At 38.5% G+C, this 18,965-nt stretch overlaps 1 protein-coding gene across 5 annotated transcripts in view; it reads left to right on the top strand.

The window, feature by feature from the left end:
• The window catches only part of CHD9 (chromodomain helicase DNA binding protein 9), an 86,844-nt gene that overhangs the window by 16,348 nt on the left and 51,531 nt on the right, over positions 1-18,965 (top strand). For 3 of the 5 annotated variants that reach the window (XM_063167779.1, XM_063167778.1, XM_063167777.1), the window contains exon 5: positions 17,501-17,835. In XM_063167779.1, the coding sequence (XP_063023849.1) occupies positions 17,501-17,835 (335 nt within the window). Of the gene's footprint in view, positions 1-16,214; positions 16,362-16,605; positions 16,689-17,500; positions 17,836-18,965 lie in introns of those variants that run through there. The other 2 variants (XM_063167780.1, XM_063167781.1) reach the window with 2 other exon arrangements.

An 18,965-nucleotide genomic window follows, 5' to 3' on the forward strand; every position in this document is an offset into this window, starting at 1 on the left:
CTTATTATTCTTGATTTTCATGTGTTCAATAATAATAGAAAACATATAAAAAGCTGTGTGTATGTTGGATTTTGTTACTTTTGGCTCTACCAAAAAATTCAGCAGTTGTTTTAGTATAATGTGCCCATCTACTGCAAGTATTTGAGTCCTCCACAAGGAGGACAAGATGACATAAAAATTGTTTGCTATTTTTCAATGTGTGCATTTCAAAACAGATGCAACGCTGACAATCAAACACAATTTACAGAAGACAGCTTTAAAAAGATTTAAGTAACTGTTACTTCTGTATTCTTGCTACCAATATTCTCCCTACCTGAGAAACCAGAATATTGTCTTTCTGGAAGAAAAATATGGGGAAGGCAAGAACCTTAACTACTGACTTTTGCTTCTCTTAGTTTGTAGGCCACAAGCCTGTGAAGGAGACAATGTAGCATTTTTCTTTTCCCCCCTGTTAATTTTAGATCATTAGCGTAGAGATAAGGGCTTAACACACTTAATCTTTGGTCTTGGTTCAGTAGATTGCTTCTCCATTACAACTTCTGCTTATGTTTATGGAGCGTGTAATTGTCAATTCCTAGCAGTGAAACTTTTTCTGTAAACTGTGGGGTGATGTTAATGGAACATGGATATCCAGCAGTGCTGTTCAGATGAGCTTGATTAACTGAATGATGCAGTAGATGCAATCTGTTGGTTTTGATAAACATTCCGTTTCTCCTTCCCTGCCTAAAAAACCAAAAGAGGGTGCACCTAAGTAGCCTCTCTTGTCAGAGATCCATACTTGGGGTGAAGGGTGAAGAGGAAATGGGCTCCAGGAAAAGTGGGGGTGCTGAGAAACCCAGAGCTTGGTATCATTTTCGATGAGCCTGTGGGATATAAGCCAGCCAATGAAAAGCAGGTCTAATAAAACTTTCTGGTGCTGTGACTTTTGTGTTATATTTGTCAGAACCTTTTTGGACTTGCTTCGATCTCACTGACATCAGTTCTAGCATTTTGCTTTGTATCAAGAAATAGAGGGGAAGTTCTGAGATCTGTGGAGAGCCTTTAAAGTTTAGGGGTTTGGTTTTGTTTTTGTCATGGTGTGAAAACAAAACAATTTTGCAGTATTTGAAATTTTAATGTTTCTCCTCTTTGAAATGAAACAGCTGGAAGCCAGATAGTTATAAAATTGCTTGGTGTGGTTTTTATTTTTTTGGGGTATGCAATAAATTGTATAAATTGGATTCTGACCTTGAGTTTATCTGGTCGGACAGATGTTTAATGTTTCTGTCAGAAGCTGGTTGTGAACTGGTGGCTGTCAAACTGTTGAGGAATGCACAGAAGCAAACCATGTAGAAGCCTCTTTAAACCAGTGGAGTATGTAGTATGAATAGTAAAGGAAAAGTATGGCAATTACTGAAGTGTTTCAGATCTGTCCTTTGACTGACTCCAATTCTAAGAAGGGCTTTAGTTGCAATTCTCACTTTTATTCTTTGATCTCTTTTTAGAATTTCAAGTTCAAGATGAGTTGGTTCTGTTAGAGCTTTTTACAAATGTGTGCAGTTTAACTAGGGAGGAAAAAGATGGGGTAAAAAGGGAAGGAATTTTAATCTTCCTAAAACTGGTTGGCCTTAGGTAGAAGTCACCTGGGAAAGGATTTGACAAGTTTGATATGTAGTAGTTAAGGTGAACTTTAAATTTTTTAACAAGACAGTGTTTCACACTGGCTTTAGTACATATTGAGGAAACAATAGTGAATTTAGTTGTTTTTTTTTGACAGTTTCATCTTGATAATGGTTGATGTTTTCTCAGAAAGAATAACTTTATTTTATGAAATAGTTAATGAACTGTAGGTATTGGAACAGACCCAATATTAGATAATCAAAGATCTTTAACTGTATTTAGACTGAGGTTATTTAAATTAAGGAAGAACATTAAATACTTGTTTCAGTATTTGAGAGCAAGCATACTCATAACATTTTTACTTGTATGGTTATTCTTTTGATGGAAATTAATTTAAAAATTAATACAATCTGTTTGGTGTAATAATGCTGCAGAATTAAAAAGACTGTCTTATAATGCTAATATGCTTTCTGCTGTAATTAGATCAGAACTGTAAATAAATTGCACCCTTAATTTTACATCATGCATTTTTCATCAGAGTTAGTTTGAGAACAGAAAGTAAAATGAAGTGCTGAAGACTCCTGTAGTCTTAACTTTGACTAATACAAGACTTCTGTTCTTTTAACTCCACTTAAAAATGGTTTGAGTTTGCTAAGGCTAAATAATCTATTTGCGTCTCAGAAGGATAAAAAAAGGCTTCAACATTGTTTTATATCTTTGGAAGAAAAAGGAAGTTGAAAAGATAAGTATAAACTGTTGGAAAAATAATGTGAAGTATAAACTCTTGGAAAGATAAGTATAAACTGTCCTTAGAGAAGATTATAGCTGTCTCCCTGTGTACGTTATGTCTTCTGGCAGCACACATAAAAGCAGAGGAATTGAGATTAAAAATAATATGAAAATGAAAAATATACTGATGAAAAATAACATTTCATTAATAATATGAAGTGCTGTAGGATGAGGTGGTAGTCTTAGTTCTTAAATCACACAATTTTTTTTTTCTTCTTGTGACTAAAAGTTTGGCACCTAACTTGACAATTCAGTGTATTCATGAATTTGTGTAAAAACTGACTTGAAACGTGCAAGTGCTTTTATGCCTGCAAGCCTGAGCTGTCCTACCACTTCTTTTATAGAAATAGATGACACTAATTTTTTTGAAAGAATTTGTCTTGTCCTTTTTGAAAGTTTGGCGAAGTCTGAACCTCATAGATGATTGCTTGGGTGGTGCTGTACCCCAGGATATCTGTAAATATCAGAGTGGCATAGCCTCATATATGAGCTTATCATGAACTCTCACCAGATCCACATCCAGGTTTATGTGCTGCTGAGATGTCCTGGATTGTCACAGGCTGTTCATGCCTGACTGTGCTATCAGATGGCACTGTTAGAGCAACTCTGAATTCATTGCAGACATGGATCCCTTGGATTACTCCACTTGTAAAACCCTTATCCTGCTATTGGTTGCTGTTCTACTTGTATATACACTCGTGGACTGTGAAGTTCTTATGAGAGATACACACAGTAAGCAGTGCTTTCTTGGCTAACTGTGAGATCTAAGTCCAGACAGCTGCTTGATAAATGAGCAGTTATGGAAATGTATCAAAACAAAGGATATTGGATTTGTGTGTATATATATCCACTATATTGTTTAGATAGAATATAGTATTAGAGTGTATTTCTTATATTCTGTATGGTTCAATTTTAAGTAAGCCTATAACAAGGAATATATTAAATTAAGGGATTGATCATACTACACAGAACTTCTTTGTAGAAAAGACTGGCTATTTTGCATAGTAAGTTTATAGGTTATGGTTCCTAAGTGTTGGTATCATACAAAATTTTTAAATTATGGTGCTGCTATGTGCATGTGGCTTGGGAAGCAGTGAAATATTCAGTGAGACTGGGCATAACAAAATACACATCTGAAAATCTGTTCTAGTTTGAATCTTCCATCTTTGTAAGTTGGACTTGATGATTTTGGGAATCTTTTCCAGCCCTAATGATTCTATGATTGGAAATCTAGATGTCTGTTCCAGTAAGCATTTGGGTTCATTACACATCATATCTTGTAATTTTGATATGTAAAAACCCTCCATACCCCTAACATGGTCTATTCTTTCTAAAGTGGTGAATAGTGCTGATATAACTCCCACTAAGCATATCCAATATATTCTTATATTTTTCCTTTAATTAGGGTCAATTTTATGGGTGACATCATATTAACAACTGTAAATCTTTGCCTGAAGTTTCTTTTTAAGCATTTCTACAAGTTGTGTGCACTGGATTTAATTCTCTGTGCTTCAAGAACATTTTTTACCTTCCTCATAGGAATGTAAATCCTGTACCACAGTGAGGCAGCAGAATTCCCAGCACCTAATAAGTTTATCATCTATGCTGAAGTAATGAAAACAAACCCTTCACTGATCACCTTTTGCAGGTTTTTTTGCTTAATTTCTGTCATTTAAGAAAATCCTGCACAAACAGGTGGGATTGACCACGGCAAAGCTGTGTCAAATGCCCAGAGTTAATGAGAAGAGTAGGGCAGCATCTCTAAGTAGTGCAGTTCTTGGAATGAAGTTCTAAATTATAACTGTATATAATATAATGTTTTCATTATTAATCTATGGTTTTTTGCCAATAACATTAATCATTTAAAGAAAAATGTTTTGATAGCTTTATTTATAGTTGAATGTGTATGAAGCACTTGCATTTGTATATATTAAATATGTTTTATATAAACCTTTTATACATTTTATTTTTTTAAATTGCAAATTGCATAGGTTGGGAAAAGAAATACATGTTTGTGAGATAAATTTGTAACACATTTATTGATGAGTATAATTTTTATTGTCTCTATTTTTCATTTCCCCTCTTTTGGCTTTCAAAATAAAACTGTGTAGCAAGGGAAAGACAAAAATTGTTGGGTTTTTCAGAAAACTGAAAATGTGCCAGAGTATCTCTTTTACAGTTTTAAATGCTTTATGAGTTTCTTAGTAATTTCTGTTGAGTGGAATTAATTTTTTTTCACAATTTTTTTGTATCTTTTTGCTATCATGAATCCTTTTTTAAACCTTTTTTGAGAAGGTCTCTCTCAACCTTCATCACTTGTCAAATAATTAGGCTGTCCAATTCTTTGTGTATATTTCCTCTTTAAAATTAAACACTTGCTGTTTTAATGATTGTCATAATATAATAAGATATTTTTTCCTGAGATAATTGCACACTCATTAAATAACTACTATAATTGTCTTTGAAATGTGCCAAAAGAGAAGCATTTTTGTAAAAATTAGTTAACAGATGGCAGGCATAGGAAGAAAGCTTCTGGCTGGGTCAAATTGCAGGAGTAAAATAGCAAGGTGAGACTAGTTGATAAAAATAAGTTAAATTGATATTATTTTTTTAATGATGATGCAGGGTAAGTGTGGTTGAATAATCTAAATAACTATTTGGAAATAGGTGTCTTGTTAACATTGAGAAACTACAAAGCAATTCATTAAATGAGAGTACTGATATAATTCTGCAATCTTAGTGTCTGGAAGAAGTGGTACCTAATTACATGCAAAAGAGAAAACAAAATCCATGTTAAATTGTCTTTTAAGGACAGCAACCCATTCTATAGGCTGTCAAAGCTATAGTTCAATATATGCCTAAACTCTAATAAATTATCAGGAAAAAGACAGTTTAGAAAAAAAGCTCCTATTCCATTTCACTAGTATTTCTTTTTGTCTTGTGTTAATGCAACATTTGGGATATGAACTGCACTGGGAAACTCCTTCAGGTACAGAGAAACTTTGGCCTTTTTTGTGTCATGGGTGTTTTTCCAGCATCCAAGCTCCTGGTTCAGTTTTCTGAGTTCACAGGATCAGGTTCCCTGGCGCAGGGCAGGGCAGTTGGTCAGTGCACACAAACACCTGCAGGTGCCACGAGCACGGGGCCAGGCTCATTCCAGGGGTGCCCAGGGACAGGACAAGGGACACAGGCTGAAACTCAGGAGCTTCCATCTAAATATGAAAAACAGCTGCTCTGCTGGGAGAGGGACAGAGCTCTGAACATGCTGCCCTGAGAGCTTCTGGAGGCTGCTTCTACTCCAGAACTGCCTGGACACCATCCTCTGCAGCCTGTCCTAGAGGGATGAACTACACGATCCCCAGAGGTTTCCAACCTCAGCCATTCTGTGGTTCTGTGACAGAGGAAGGAGTGGGAGGCATTATTGTCTCCAGTACAGGCAAAATAATTGTGTGTGGGCCTGCAGCATTAAATGCAAAGAGTGCAAGTGGACTCGTTGTGGCACTGTCCCTTGGCTCCAGTAGCCACCAACCTGCTTTAACTAACACTGTTATCTAGACTCTGCATTTTTGAGTGGCTAAGAACATACCGTTGCCTGTAAAACTTCCAGAGCAGCATTTTATCTTGAGACATTTTATAGAAAATCAACACTTGATGAAGTGTTAGTGAAGTGTTATTACTGAAAGAGCAGCAGAACTTGTAAAGATGTTAACCAGTAGTGTGGTTTTGAAGCCAGACAATCTGATACATTTGGAATTCGTGTGGCTTTTCTTCAGATGTCTGTGTGTTTTGTGCACTCAGGTTTTGCAATTTCTTTTAGCTGTTATGTTACTTCTAAATATATAGACTGATCAAAATAATTTTCAACACTTTGTTTCCCAAACAGCCTCCCACATCTGGAGAGGTATTGTTTTCTTTGTTTATTATCAGGTTAAAAAGAAATTGCTCAATTTCCTGGTTACACAGATTTCTAAGAGAGTGTTTATCATCAGGTGCTGAGTGGATTGAATTTGGGAACTCTTAAGGCTAATAAATATAAATTAGTGGGATTCTTAGGATGATGAGACCAAGAATTCTAATGCTGATTTCAGTAAGCATGATAAATGAAGCTAGGAATGTGGCTTTAGGCTAGAAAAGATGACAAGTCTTCAGCTTTTGAAAGCTGTGTAATTTGTAGCAGAGATTGATTTTTCTTTCATAAATGTGGCAGGTTTTCTTTTGTGTGGACTATCTGGCTTGTATTTGTACTTGAGTTTTTTGTTCCCTTGATATCTTACTGTGAAAGCAAGCATTTTAATTTATATCTCCTGAAATTGTTCCCATCTTTTCCATACTGCCTGCTCAGGAGTTAGCCCCTATTTGAAAATAATTTCAATGTTAGTAGCATATCACGTATGTGTACATAATGCTGTTGAGCAGCATATTCAATTGCAAACCAGAATTAGTTCCATAGATTGATACGAAGGCCTCCTCTAAGAGATACTCATGACCTCACAATTTAGTTTTAGTTGGTATCTTGGAAAGAAAAGAGAAGCTAGCCTTAGCGTTAAAACCATGGCAAATGTTGTGGTTCTGAGATTTTTGTGTATTTTTTCTGAGTTTGAAACATTGTCTCAAAACAATAGTCCTACTGATAGGTTTTTAAAATAATCTTAAGTAATCTTAAAAGGAATTGTTTCACTGTACCTTACTTTTATAATGAGCACCACAATACAGAGATTTCTTTAATAGTATTTTAAGCACATTCACAAGAAAGAGACTTGCAACACGCTATGGCTTCCAGTACCTGTATTCCACAGAAGGATAAGAAGATGCAGTATATGTGCATTGTTTTTTATCTTTAAGTCAAGCAGCAGTTGTCCATAAAGCCTAGGTATGGCTCAGCCTGATGTGTAAACTTTGTTGTAGCAGGAACTTTGGTCCTTGAAAGCAGAAACAAGCTGTTAGAGAACCCAAGCCATCACAGGGAAGGCAGGTAAATTATTTAAGGAACATCTGAGTGACAAAACCAGACATGTGTCTCACTGTCTTTGAGTTCAGTAAGAACAATTTTTAAACTAGATTAGGCAAATTTATTTTGATGTGTCTGTATTGTAGCTCCTATTTATATCATCCTTTGGAGGATTCCTTGACGTGCAATCCTGTAGTGTTTGAAATTTGATCAACTCCAAACACCACACAGGAGATGTGTTTTCTGGTGCCTGCCCAGTGTGCTTGCTGACTTTATGTGGTTTAATTGCAGTGGTGTTCAGGCTGTGAGTGATTTTAGATTTCAGAAATGGTGACCCAGCCTTGCTTGCTGGGGACAAAGGTACCGAGGGCCTCCTGCTCATGACGGTGTTTGGCGATGCCCTTGGCAGCACACTGGTCTCTAACCAGGCTGTCACTCTGCTCTGTGCTGGTGACACTTTGTGCTGACTTCAGCTCTGTTGAAAATAAGAATTTCTCTTTTCTTGGCCTTCACAGTGGGTTTGCCCAAAGTCCTGCCACTTCTGCTGGTAGCCAGACTCAGTTGAGGTCAGAAACATAACCATAGCAGTAATTTTTCAAAACCTGTCTTGCAACTTTTTTTTTGCACATTTTTTTCTTTTTGATCCTTACCATCAGTTATTTTGTGGTTATTACTGTGAAGCTCTTGGATGCTGTTCTTTCTCTAAAAATCTTATAGAAATTTATTTTGGGGAAAAAGTTGTTTGGTTTGTTTGCTTTTTGGGTTTTATTTGCCTGAAATCAAACTGTTGTTCTCCAGTAGTATCCTCTGACTTGGGACTTCTATTTTTGAACCATCACACTTTTTGATAAATTCCTTTTCTTCAGGCATCTTATTTTACTCCTTAACTAGGGGGAAGAATTTTGTTCATGAATATTTAATTGAGAAAACTAGATTCTAGGGAAGTAGTTTCATTAGGTTAGCATATATGCTAAAGGACTCTTTTGAACTGAAGATTCTGGCATAAAAAGCTGTTAAAGTAGTTCATTGAAACTGAAACAAAAAATATGTTAGTTGTTTTGAATTGAAGTGGAAGAACTATGCCCCCTCTTTGATTTAAATGGAAATGTGCTGTGCAGTCAGTACTGATATTAGTGACTCCCCAGCTGTTGATGTTAAAAATAATTTTCCCTATTTCTGTTATATATGTTTTAGTATCAAGTGGGTTTTTTTCATCTCACTGAAATTATGAATGCTGAAAACATTTTAGATACTCTGTGAAGTACTGAGTAATACTACCAAAAAAAAGCCATTTTCAAAGATCAAGTAAACTTTTAGACTTAAACTGCTTCTAGGGAATAAAATTATTGTACAGAGAGATGTTACATGCTAGCCTTTCTGAATATGCAATCTGTTTTGATTTAAAGATCTTTCATGATTGGTATTTCCCTCTTAATCAAATGATACCTATTTTTCACATCTGTCATCTTGTCAACAATACTTCATTGTTCTGCTAGAAACAAGCACTTAAAATGCATACCTTAAAAACAGGAAAAAGTTAAAAAGAAGGCTGCCATTATTATCACAGGATCATTTCCTGGGGACTGACCAAGACAGTGATCCATTGCAGCATGTTTTTCCAGTAGCCTTTGTACTTTGAATAAGCTGGTTCACTTACCTTCCAATTGAATTGGTTTTTACCATTGCACTCAATGTGTTATAAAATGTGAGCAGAATTTGGTAAATTAGGCTGTTGAAGCATGCTGTGGAAGAAAAGCTACCTCTGTGTTTTGTCCCATGTGTGGCTGTTTCTGTGACCTAGCCTGACTTCCCTTTCTGTAGGGTTTGCAGAAGTGAGGCACTGACACAAAAGGTGGGCAGTTTCCTGCTGCTGCTGCAGAGTTCGTGGCCCTCCTTTGATCCCTTCAGCAGGCTCAGTGACTCCTCCAAGCAGCACAAGAGTGCCAAGAACAGACCATGGAGGGTTGTGCAGTTTACAGCCCTTCACACCTGGAATGTCTCCTCAATCTGGGCTGATAACAAACAGAGAGAGTGGAAGAACTGGGGGATAGTGGAAGGAAATACTTGCAGCACTAAACTTCCTAAGGATGAAAGTGGGTTTTGTTTCAATCAGAAAAATGTGTTCTTACAAGGCCATTTCCATGAGAGATGTAGAGGGAACACTGGAACTGAAATTTTGACAAGAACCAGGGACCATTAAGGTCCCGTTGCTTTTTCTTGCTCAAAGATGGATGCTGTGCTGGTTTTTAGTGTGATTGGGACATGCATGCTGAAGCTATCTTGGATGTTGGGACTAAAGGGAAGCTCTTCTTGTGATGTTCTTTCTGAAGGGAGTTTGGGTGGGTTTTTGTCTTCTTGTCTTCTTCTCTGTTTGGTAAGAAAAAAACCATGAGAAAATAACTCTCAGTGGCACACAAAAGTGGTGGTCATATAGAACATGGGTGGGTAAGTGGCAACTTTTAAAAATTCAGTTGAATTTTGAGTTTGTTGCAATTTTGTTTTCTGTTTTGAAGACATCTGCAGTCAATTCTTCATTATTTTACCTTTAAATCATCATTTAAAGGGATTTTGTCATCTTAAATTAGAGCAGTTTCAGGTAATGTTACGTTTTTCAGGAGTTTAAAAGGCCATTAAAAACAAGCTGGGGATAGAAGCTATCTGGCTTTATATGTTAAATAAACTTTTACAATTGTAAAATCAGGCATATGTATGTGCATGTGTTCCAGAAGAAGCAAATTCTTATGTGTACTGTCCAAGAAGGTGTTGGATGATGTTAGATTTCAGTGGATCAAAGATATTTTAGAGCTGTACCTAGGGATTTTGAACCCTAATGACTACTTTTTTAAAAAACAGAAATATCTCTTTGATTTTTCTTGTCTGTAACTATTTAAGTATTTTACAGATTTATTTTACAGATTTATTTCCAGATGCCCACATAAGACTTGTTTGAAAGAGTGAACTGAAACCTGAATTGCCTTTTTATAGAGTAGAAAGTTTAGTCATCCTTGTTGTTTGAGGAGTCGAGTGATTGCAAAATTTGTACGGTTAGGATTAAGCAAGAATGGAAGAAAGAAGGAGGCTTTTGCTGGACCATTTTGGCCCTTAGTTTAAAGAAGAAAATCTTAAAGTAGAGGTAGAGGTATGGCATGGCTGTGAATTAGGTCTGAGCTTAGTAACTCATTGGTGGTGCCTTGGATATGATAATGATTTTTTTTTTTCATAGACAGGAGCCTATGGTTTTCTCATGGTAAGTGCAGTGATACTGCCATAGTGCACCACAAGGTGTGCCCTTAGGCATCAGCCTTACATGCAGGCTTAGCCTTACATGTTCTGGCTCTGCCTGTGAAACAGAACACTGAGAGGTTTTGCTGAGGCAGTGGCTTGTGTTGGCATTGTCTGCCATTTTCCAAATGGCTCTTACATTACAGACTGGAACCCAAGAGAAGTGGGTACCTGATGGGCACAGAAAACCAAACCACTGAAAACTGAAACACATTAAATGCAGCAGCTTGGCAGAGCAAGCAGGATGAAGTTCTCAATTTCTTTCATTTTCTGGCAATTTAGCATGCTCCAGTACATAGAGCCTCCTTTAAGAGTTCCCGTGCAAATTACACACAGTTTTCATACCACTACTAAATATTCAGAAAAAGATTCTAACTATAGTTGGTACTGAGCCCCAAAATACTTTTTTCAATCAGTCTCTTCCAAATGGAATCAAAATGTGTGCTGCAGACTCATCCTGTAACTTCCAATGCTGCCTCTGCAGCAGGCCCAGCTTAGCAGCTGCTTCCATGGACATGGCTTGATCCTCCCCCCAGGAATGATAAGGCAGGTCACTGGTAAGAAGCTGCTACTAATGACAGCTATGGTATCTTCACTATATTGGTGGCAAAACATGATTAGTGATACTATTACTGGGTTCTGTAGCACTGAGATGTGAAACAACATTATGTAGAGAGAGTGTGACGTGCCAACAGGTGCACGTTTCATCTTAGAAACATGACTAGTTTAAGGTTGCTGACCCTTCCATTAGTGTTTTCATTTCCACAGAAATTTAAAATTTAAAATAAGCATGATGCTAAGTGCCTTGTGAGGCATAAACCGCATTCACATCCCAAATCACAGATGTATGTTCTGAAGTGACTTACACAGATAAAAACTGTTGTCCAGCCACAGTGCTATAATTGTTAGCCATTCATTTACCAACATTATAGGTAACAAGTATGGAAGATGAAAAACACTCTCACCTGGTATCTTTTTCTTTTCTTTTGTGTTTTTTTTTAATCTATATGTACATGTCTATTTTATATTGGGGTAGGTTTCATAAATGTGTGTCTTGAAATTCTGTATCCATTAAGCACAGGCAGATGGTGTGGGGCAACTGTTGAACAAGAAAAAAAAGCAGTTCAGAAGGAGCTCTGGAGGGAGTTGGCTCTGGAGAAAAGAAACCCTGCTGCATATTTAGGTGATCTTCCCATTAGTTGTACAGAAGTAGACTGATTAACTGAAAATCTCATTTCAGTTTACTGTCTAAAGAAAACTACATCTTTTGCTGGGATTGCCATTCAGCAAAGGCAATGTCTTTCTGCATGCAAGTGGGGTGATAAATGTGGATATTGCAGGTAATTTTCTAGAGATAGATTATGTCAAGTATGTGAGTTTTTGGAGTTTTTTTTTAATAAATAACCTTTTTAATTATAAATCCACCATTAAAAGTCACAAGAGGACTTATTTCTGCAGACTATTGTGGAAGAAAGAAGTTTAGAGTGCTAGTATGGAATTCAGAAATCACTGAGTTGAGTTCATGCTTTGGGGGTTTTTTAAAGTTGCATTCCTAAATACAACTTTATAATTCAAATGATGAATGGGTATACCTTTAAGATTTTTCAGTGCAATGAGTTAAAAGCAACTGCAGTTTTCATGTGATTTTAATGTGGAAAATTGAGAAGCTAATTTGGACCAAGTCCCCAAACTATTGATTCTTGTAAGTCATGAAATTTATTTATCTGTACTATGGTTCTGATGTTCATGGTGTTTTGGTGACTAGACATGCACAAAGAGATGCCTTGTATAGTAATAAACATGAACAAAGGTGATGTAGTAACGCATGAAGATCAAGTTTCCAGGTGGCTAATTTTAGCTGCTTTTAGTGCAGTTGATGTCAAGGTCATCTTGATTTCCTGAGGACCTGATGGACTCTCAGGAACTTGTTAGGCTTTCAAGGCAGGCAGTCTGAGCATCGTCTTGCAGGTAGGTGTGTGCTGCTACCAGCAGGAGTGAAACAGTCACTCAAGGCACATAAACCTTAACTTTTTGTTGTTAGACTCCTTAGGGTCATAATTTAGCTCTTAATGCTCTTAGCTCATGATTTAGCTGTTAGGTAGCTAATCTAAGTGGTCGGTAGATCCACAAGTGAAAGGCATTATTTCAGTGAAGTGCCTCGTATAATTCAATCACAAATGTGTGACTTGTTAAAATTTCAGAGAAAAGCATTGCCAGCTCCTAGAATATATCACGAATGGGCGTGACTTCAGGGAGATACTTAGTCTGAAAGGTTTTGTGCACACACAGAGTTGAAAGAAATGCTACTCTATTGTGAATGGCCATACCTACTGCAGGAAAGGTGTTCTTGCAGTGGAAGCCATGTTTTACTATTGGAACAGGTAAGGCAGGATTTGGGAGGGTTTTCTAGGAGGTAGAAGTAGTTTTGGTGTTAAACTCGCCTGCTCCTTGGGGCTTCCTCTGTAGTGACATGCAGAGGATGTGAAGGAAGGATTTGTTGTGGAAAATAGGTTTAGGCTTTAGAGGAGAAAAACCTGATGTCTGTAAGTTTTGAGGATGGTGGTTTGTCCTTGCTGGGGGAAGGACTGTTATGCCAGTGAAGGTCTTCCAATGCATGTCCTAAGCAACCACAAGAGTGTTGGAGGAAATGCCTTTCTTTGAAAAGCCTGCTCAGCAGAGTACTGTTGGCTGTTGGAAAGATGCTGTCATGATTCCGCTTCTTGATAATGCCTGGTAACTTGACTGCTTTTACATTGTTTAACTAAGAAATCATTCAGATATGTGTAGGTTATACCTTCTACTCCTGTGAGACACTGTCAAATTGGACAGTGCCAACAAGATGCTCCCCTGGCTGGGGATCAGGGCATGTGTGGGGGATTGTACAGCTGTTGTCAGATCTGTTCCCTGAGTGGTTTTCGGGCCAGCTCTGCGGTGTGAGCAGCACCAGGGCCCATACCTGCTGCTGCTGCTAATGGCTTTTGCAGGCAGCAGCAGTGGTGTGAATCTGAGGTGATTCCTGCCAGTTTCCCTGCTGCCCAGAGGATTGTGTGGAGCAGCAGGGAACTGACAGGAGGCTTGTTTCCTGCACTCGGCTGCTGCTTGGCAAAGCCATTAGCAGCAGCAGATACCCTGGAGCTCCCTCTGTGCAGGCTCAAAAGACAACATTGCATTGCTTTGCATTCGCTCGTGTTTGGATGATTATCTTTGCAATCGTGAAAAGTACAAGCCTATTTTTCCGAATAAAATAGGTTTTAAATATGTGGTGGCCTCAGGGTTTTCCTTTCCACCTTCACCTATATAAATGTCATTTAAAATTTTCTCTCTTATTCCAGATGGAATATGTTTGTAAGGCATTGCTGAGAGGATATATTCCTTTAGGATGTTTTATCTGCGTTCCGTCTCACTGAGGGGGAGGCGTGTTTTCAGCTTGCAAAAGGCTTTGCCCTTTTTTTGGTAGATGCTCGAGAACCTTTGAAATGGTTTTCATGTGCATGACCATTTACAACTGTTCAATCATTTTATAGCTGTGCATGTTTTCAAATCATGAAATTATTAGCAGCATAACAGAGCTGCTGGATTAAATGGCTTTTGTTGCTAAGTACACACAGATCCTGTCCTCTGTTGTGCAAGCATGTTTCATGTTCTAATCTCAAAACACTTGTGTTGCTTTCCAGTTTTGGTTTTCGTGACTATGGTGACTTTCTTGATGAAGGTTTCATTACAGATTTATTTGGCTTAGAATGGCTGGCTGGTGCCTTCCTGCATCTTCATGAATGTCATTTCCATGTGGTTAGAAATGTCATAGCAAAATGTAAAAATCCCCATGGTCTGGGATTTCTAACAAACAGCTTAATGTTTGTGCAGTGCAGGAGACAGAACTCAGCAGGGATAGTACAGAGCAGCACGCAGAGGAATTATAACATAGAGGAGCTTCGGCCAGCATACTCACAGTTCTACAGTAAGAGTGTAGTAAATGTTGATGAATAAATTGGGAAGCAGCTTTGAGCTCTGAGAAAATGTAGCAAAGAAACTTTGTTTTAAAAGGATAAAATATCTAGAAGAGGCTGTAAAAGGATTCACGAAAAAGCAACCATTTCTGGATTACCTACTTAATTATTAAGCATTTTTTGTTTGTTTGTTTCTGGCCCAGGAATGTTCAAGAACTAACCAATGTAACACTACTGCCTTTGGTAGCATTTGGCTTTTGAGCTAAAATTATACCAAGGATACATTAGGAATATTTTCTTTTGTTGTTTAGCTGATCTCAAAACATAAAATAGTTGATTAATTACCATTTTTACCAAGATATGAAATAATCACCCTTAATGATAAATACCTGTAATTTACTGTAGTTACTGTAAGCAAAATGTAGAAACATCTTGGCTAGAGTTCTCAAAAGTAAAATTAAAATGTGGTAATTGTCCTTGTGATGCTGCTGCATATTTAAAGAAATATCCTTGAATTTAAGTGGTATTGTTAAAAAAATAATCAATTTAAAGTATTTGTGCCACTAGTGTTTCTACTGGACAAGGAACTTAATTTTGAAATTAATCTTAAATAGAAGTGAAATTACCTTTTAGAGTAATGACTAATCTTAACAATCTCAAACTCTTTACCTTATTTTAAATTTTCTATGGAAAAACATATATCTTGCAAAATGAAGATATATGTATATATTGAGAAAAACAGAAATCAAGTCCCGATCTTTCTTCAGTCTTCTTAAGCGGGCTTTTGAGAATCAAGGGTATTGCTAGGATGAAGCTATGCTGTCAAAAGCTTGGTTTTTTTTTTTGTTTTTTTTTTTTTTTTAATAACCTTGCAAAACCCCAATCTTCTTTTTTGTTTTATTTGATATGTTGACAACACGTATTTTAAAACTTGTCTGATTTTTTAAAAATAGCACTTTAACCCAAGCTGGGAATGAAGAGGCGCTTACCAGAGAGCCGTGTCCCGAGGAGGTCTCGGCCGCAGGGTCCCGCAGGTCTGGGCAGAGGCAGAGGGATAAAACCGAGCAGTTCTTCCATTTTCTGTAGGAAGCAGGGAAGCCTGTCAGCAAATGATCTATAGTCACTCTTACCATCGTACAGTAATGAAGTAAATGCAAGAAAAAATAATTAAAAAAAAAATCAAGAAGTATATTGGAGAGCAAGATCTGTTTGTGAGGGCAGAGGCTGGGATTCGGCCGCTGTTCCCGGTGCCCTCCCCGGGCCGGAGCCGCAGGGTTGCGGTGCAGCGGGTCCGGCGCACACAGCGCCCGGTTCCCACGGCTTTCCAGGGAGCGAGCAGCGCTGTGGGCGGCGCTGCGGGCGGGGAGCGGCAAGGGTTAAAGCCGATCCCCGCGGGGGTTAAACGTGGAGCCTAATGGAATAATGACGGGTAGCACCATCTGCTGGCCTAGTTCCGCGGGGAGCGGGTCTAACCAGCGCTAATATTGGCGCTGATGCCTTTTGATGCTTTGTGCGTTTCTTTCCGCGCTTTGTTGGGATCCGGCGCTCCGCGCACGGCGGGGCCGGGCCGGGCCGGGGGCGGCGGGTGCGCGCCGGGCAGGGCGCGGGGATGCTGCTGAAGCGAGCGAGCGCTCGGGGAGGGCTGAGCGCGGCCCGGCTGCCGCTCGCTAAATAGGCCATTTAGCAATCTTCTCCCCATGCTTTTCTCCTGAGCACTGCCGGGGGTGCTGCAAAAGCGGAGGGCAAGTCTTTGTCTGACGCCAAAAATGTCTTCAGTGAAGAGGCCGAGAGGAAGGGTAAGTGAGAGCCTGAATGAGTGGGAGGAGGAGGGGTTCTTTGGGCTAAAAGGCTAATGGGATTGAATAACCTTCCTTATTACTGGCTGCTGCTGCGGGAGCCGCATCGCCATCTTGAGCTGTTCCCGAGCTGGGTCCGGCTGTTTGTTGCAGCCCCGGGGCTTTAAGGTGGCATCGGGAGCGGCCCCATCCCTGCCTCCCGCCCCCGCCGCCCATGAGGCTCCTCTAGAACATGAATCCCGGGAAGTGCGCGGGGTTTGCCCAGAAAATGTGTTTGGAAATTCCTGGTGGCTTTTCTTCCTGCTCTAGGCAGAGGCGCATTTACGGGTGAGAACGTAACATAACTGTTATCTGCTGGGGTTTTGTGTTTGAATAGGAAATTCTTTCCATTCCTCAAAGGGGGAGGGGAGGAAAGCAAAAACATGTCTTCTGGCTGGCTGCAGGAGAAGCTCATCAGCCCCGTAAACAATTCTGCCTCCATGAAACGGGCATTAAAACCCCGGAGATAAAAACAAGTTACGTCTTTTATCCGAGGCATGGAGTGTATGTTGATCTAAATAAAGGAAACGCTGCTTTCTGATCTGTTTATGGATATAGAGCTGTGTAATTTTAGTTTTGGTTTTATCTTTTGTCTGTTTTTTAATCTTGGTGTTGTTCGAGCATCTGTTGTGTTCATCGCCGAGTTAGTCCTGTAGATCATTCATCTGCTTTAGGGGAACTGTGGTCCTGGTATCCTACCAAAGGCAAAACACTGATGCTGTTACCTTCGGGAGCTCTTTGCTTTTTCATATTTTACTGGAGGTGTTGGATGTGTGTGTCAAATGTATGGGAATGCTGCAGAGGTTAAAGATTGGTTTCTTTAATTACAGAGGTGGAGAGCCGGCTCAGAGAATTTCAGAAGAATAATTTTTACTGACTTTGAGTACTTGGATTGGTTGTTTAAAACCAACAATTGGTGTAGTTATTTTGAAACCCACGCAATTCTGTGGTATAAATGGAATTCCTCATTTTTTGTGTCCACATAAGTCCCTGGCAGTTACATTTTTTTAAAATGCATATCACCAAAATTACCAAAAATGTTTGCACTTTTTCTTTCTATCTTTAAAGGGATTTAATGTACTTTTTGTTTATTGCTACAGCCTCCTTCCAAGAAGACTGATGGTTCAGGATCATATACTAAGTTGCAGAATACCCAGGTGAGGGGAATGTCTGAAAAGAAGCAGAAGAAAAAAACAGACTCGGAAAGTAAACAAGAGAAGGCGAATCGCATAATATCCGAAGCAATTGCAAAGGCAAAAGAGAGAGGAGAGAGAAACATTCCACGAGTAATGAGCCCTGAAAACTTCCCCAGTGTTTCAGCTGAAGGAAAAGAGGAAAAGAAGGGTAGAAAAGTTAAATCCAAACCAAAGGATAAGGAGACTAAAAAGCCGAAAACTGGTTCCTCATCCAAACTTAAAGAGAAAACAAAAATTGGGTAAGTAGATTAAAACATTGTCTTCTCTTCAGACTGTATTTCCTTGACTAAAATGGGAGCTGCTTACTGATAATAAAATGTTCTCCTCCGCTGCCTACACAAAATTCTTCCTGATTAAGTCCATGTGTGGACTCTCTCATTCAGGAACAAGAATGCTCTGTTTTCTCTTTAGATAAAATCACTGTAGGAGTGTCCTTTTGAAAGGAATTATTTTAATACAGATTCTAAAATATTCTGTATTCGCTTTGAAGCATAGATCGAAATACCTTCTGTCTAGCTTGGTAATTCATTCTGACTCCAAACTGAGTTTTTCTGGATTATAAATGCGGTTTTTATCAATTTTAGCTTCAATACAGTGTGCTTCATAAACTTCACAGGGAGAAATTTGATTTTAATGAACTTGTAGACAAGAGAGTATTCTTACAGATATCACACGTATCAAAAGTAAAGCACATACTGGAAAGATTAAATTCTAACAATTTTGTAGTCTTCACTCATATCAATTTAATCTGCCCTCTTAAATATTTTGCAGACTCAGCTGGGTCAAGCAGGGTGGATACGTTAGGGTGAGGAGCTTTTGGAGTGCTCCAGGGTGGATACGTTAGGGTGAGGAGCTTTTGGAGTGCTCCAGGGTTTTCAGGAACTGGCTCAGCTTGGGACTCCAGAGCTAACCTCTGTTGCCTGTTTACTTTTAAAAGACAGTGTGTGATTTCCAGTATTAAATATATCAGTCACAACTTGAAATAGAAATCTTACTTACAGCCTGATTTTTAGTTTCATACATCTGTGCTCTTTTTGCAGTAGCAGAAATATTAACTGGCATATCTCTGAAATTTAAATGTCTCATATCCATATGTATATTTTACTGTATGGAGCAGAAATGAATGTTCTTTTAATCAATCTATATCTTGGTGTTTTCTTTTTTCCTTGTAGAGATCTTTTCTTACATGTTTGAAGTGAACAATTTTGAGTAATTATCCTGTAGTTTGAAGGTTACTGCTCTGTACCCAACTTCATTCTTAACATGAAATTTCATGGTGTTAATTTCTTTCTGTTCTGTTTATGTGTTGGCCTATGATGCTGCTTGTAAGCATCAAGTAGTGCTTCCTTTTCTTTTTTTCTCCATCTAG

Source organism: Melospiza melodia, chromosome 13 (genome assembly GCF_035770615.1).
Source record: "Melospiza melodia melodia isolate bMelMel2 chromosome 13, bMelMel2.pri, whole genome shotgun sequence".
NCBI classification, from domain to species: Eukaryota; Metazoa; Chordata; class Aves; order Passeriformes; family Passerellidae; genus Melospiza; species Melospiza melodia.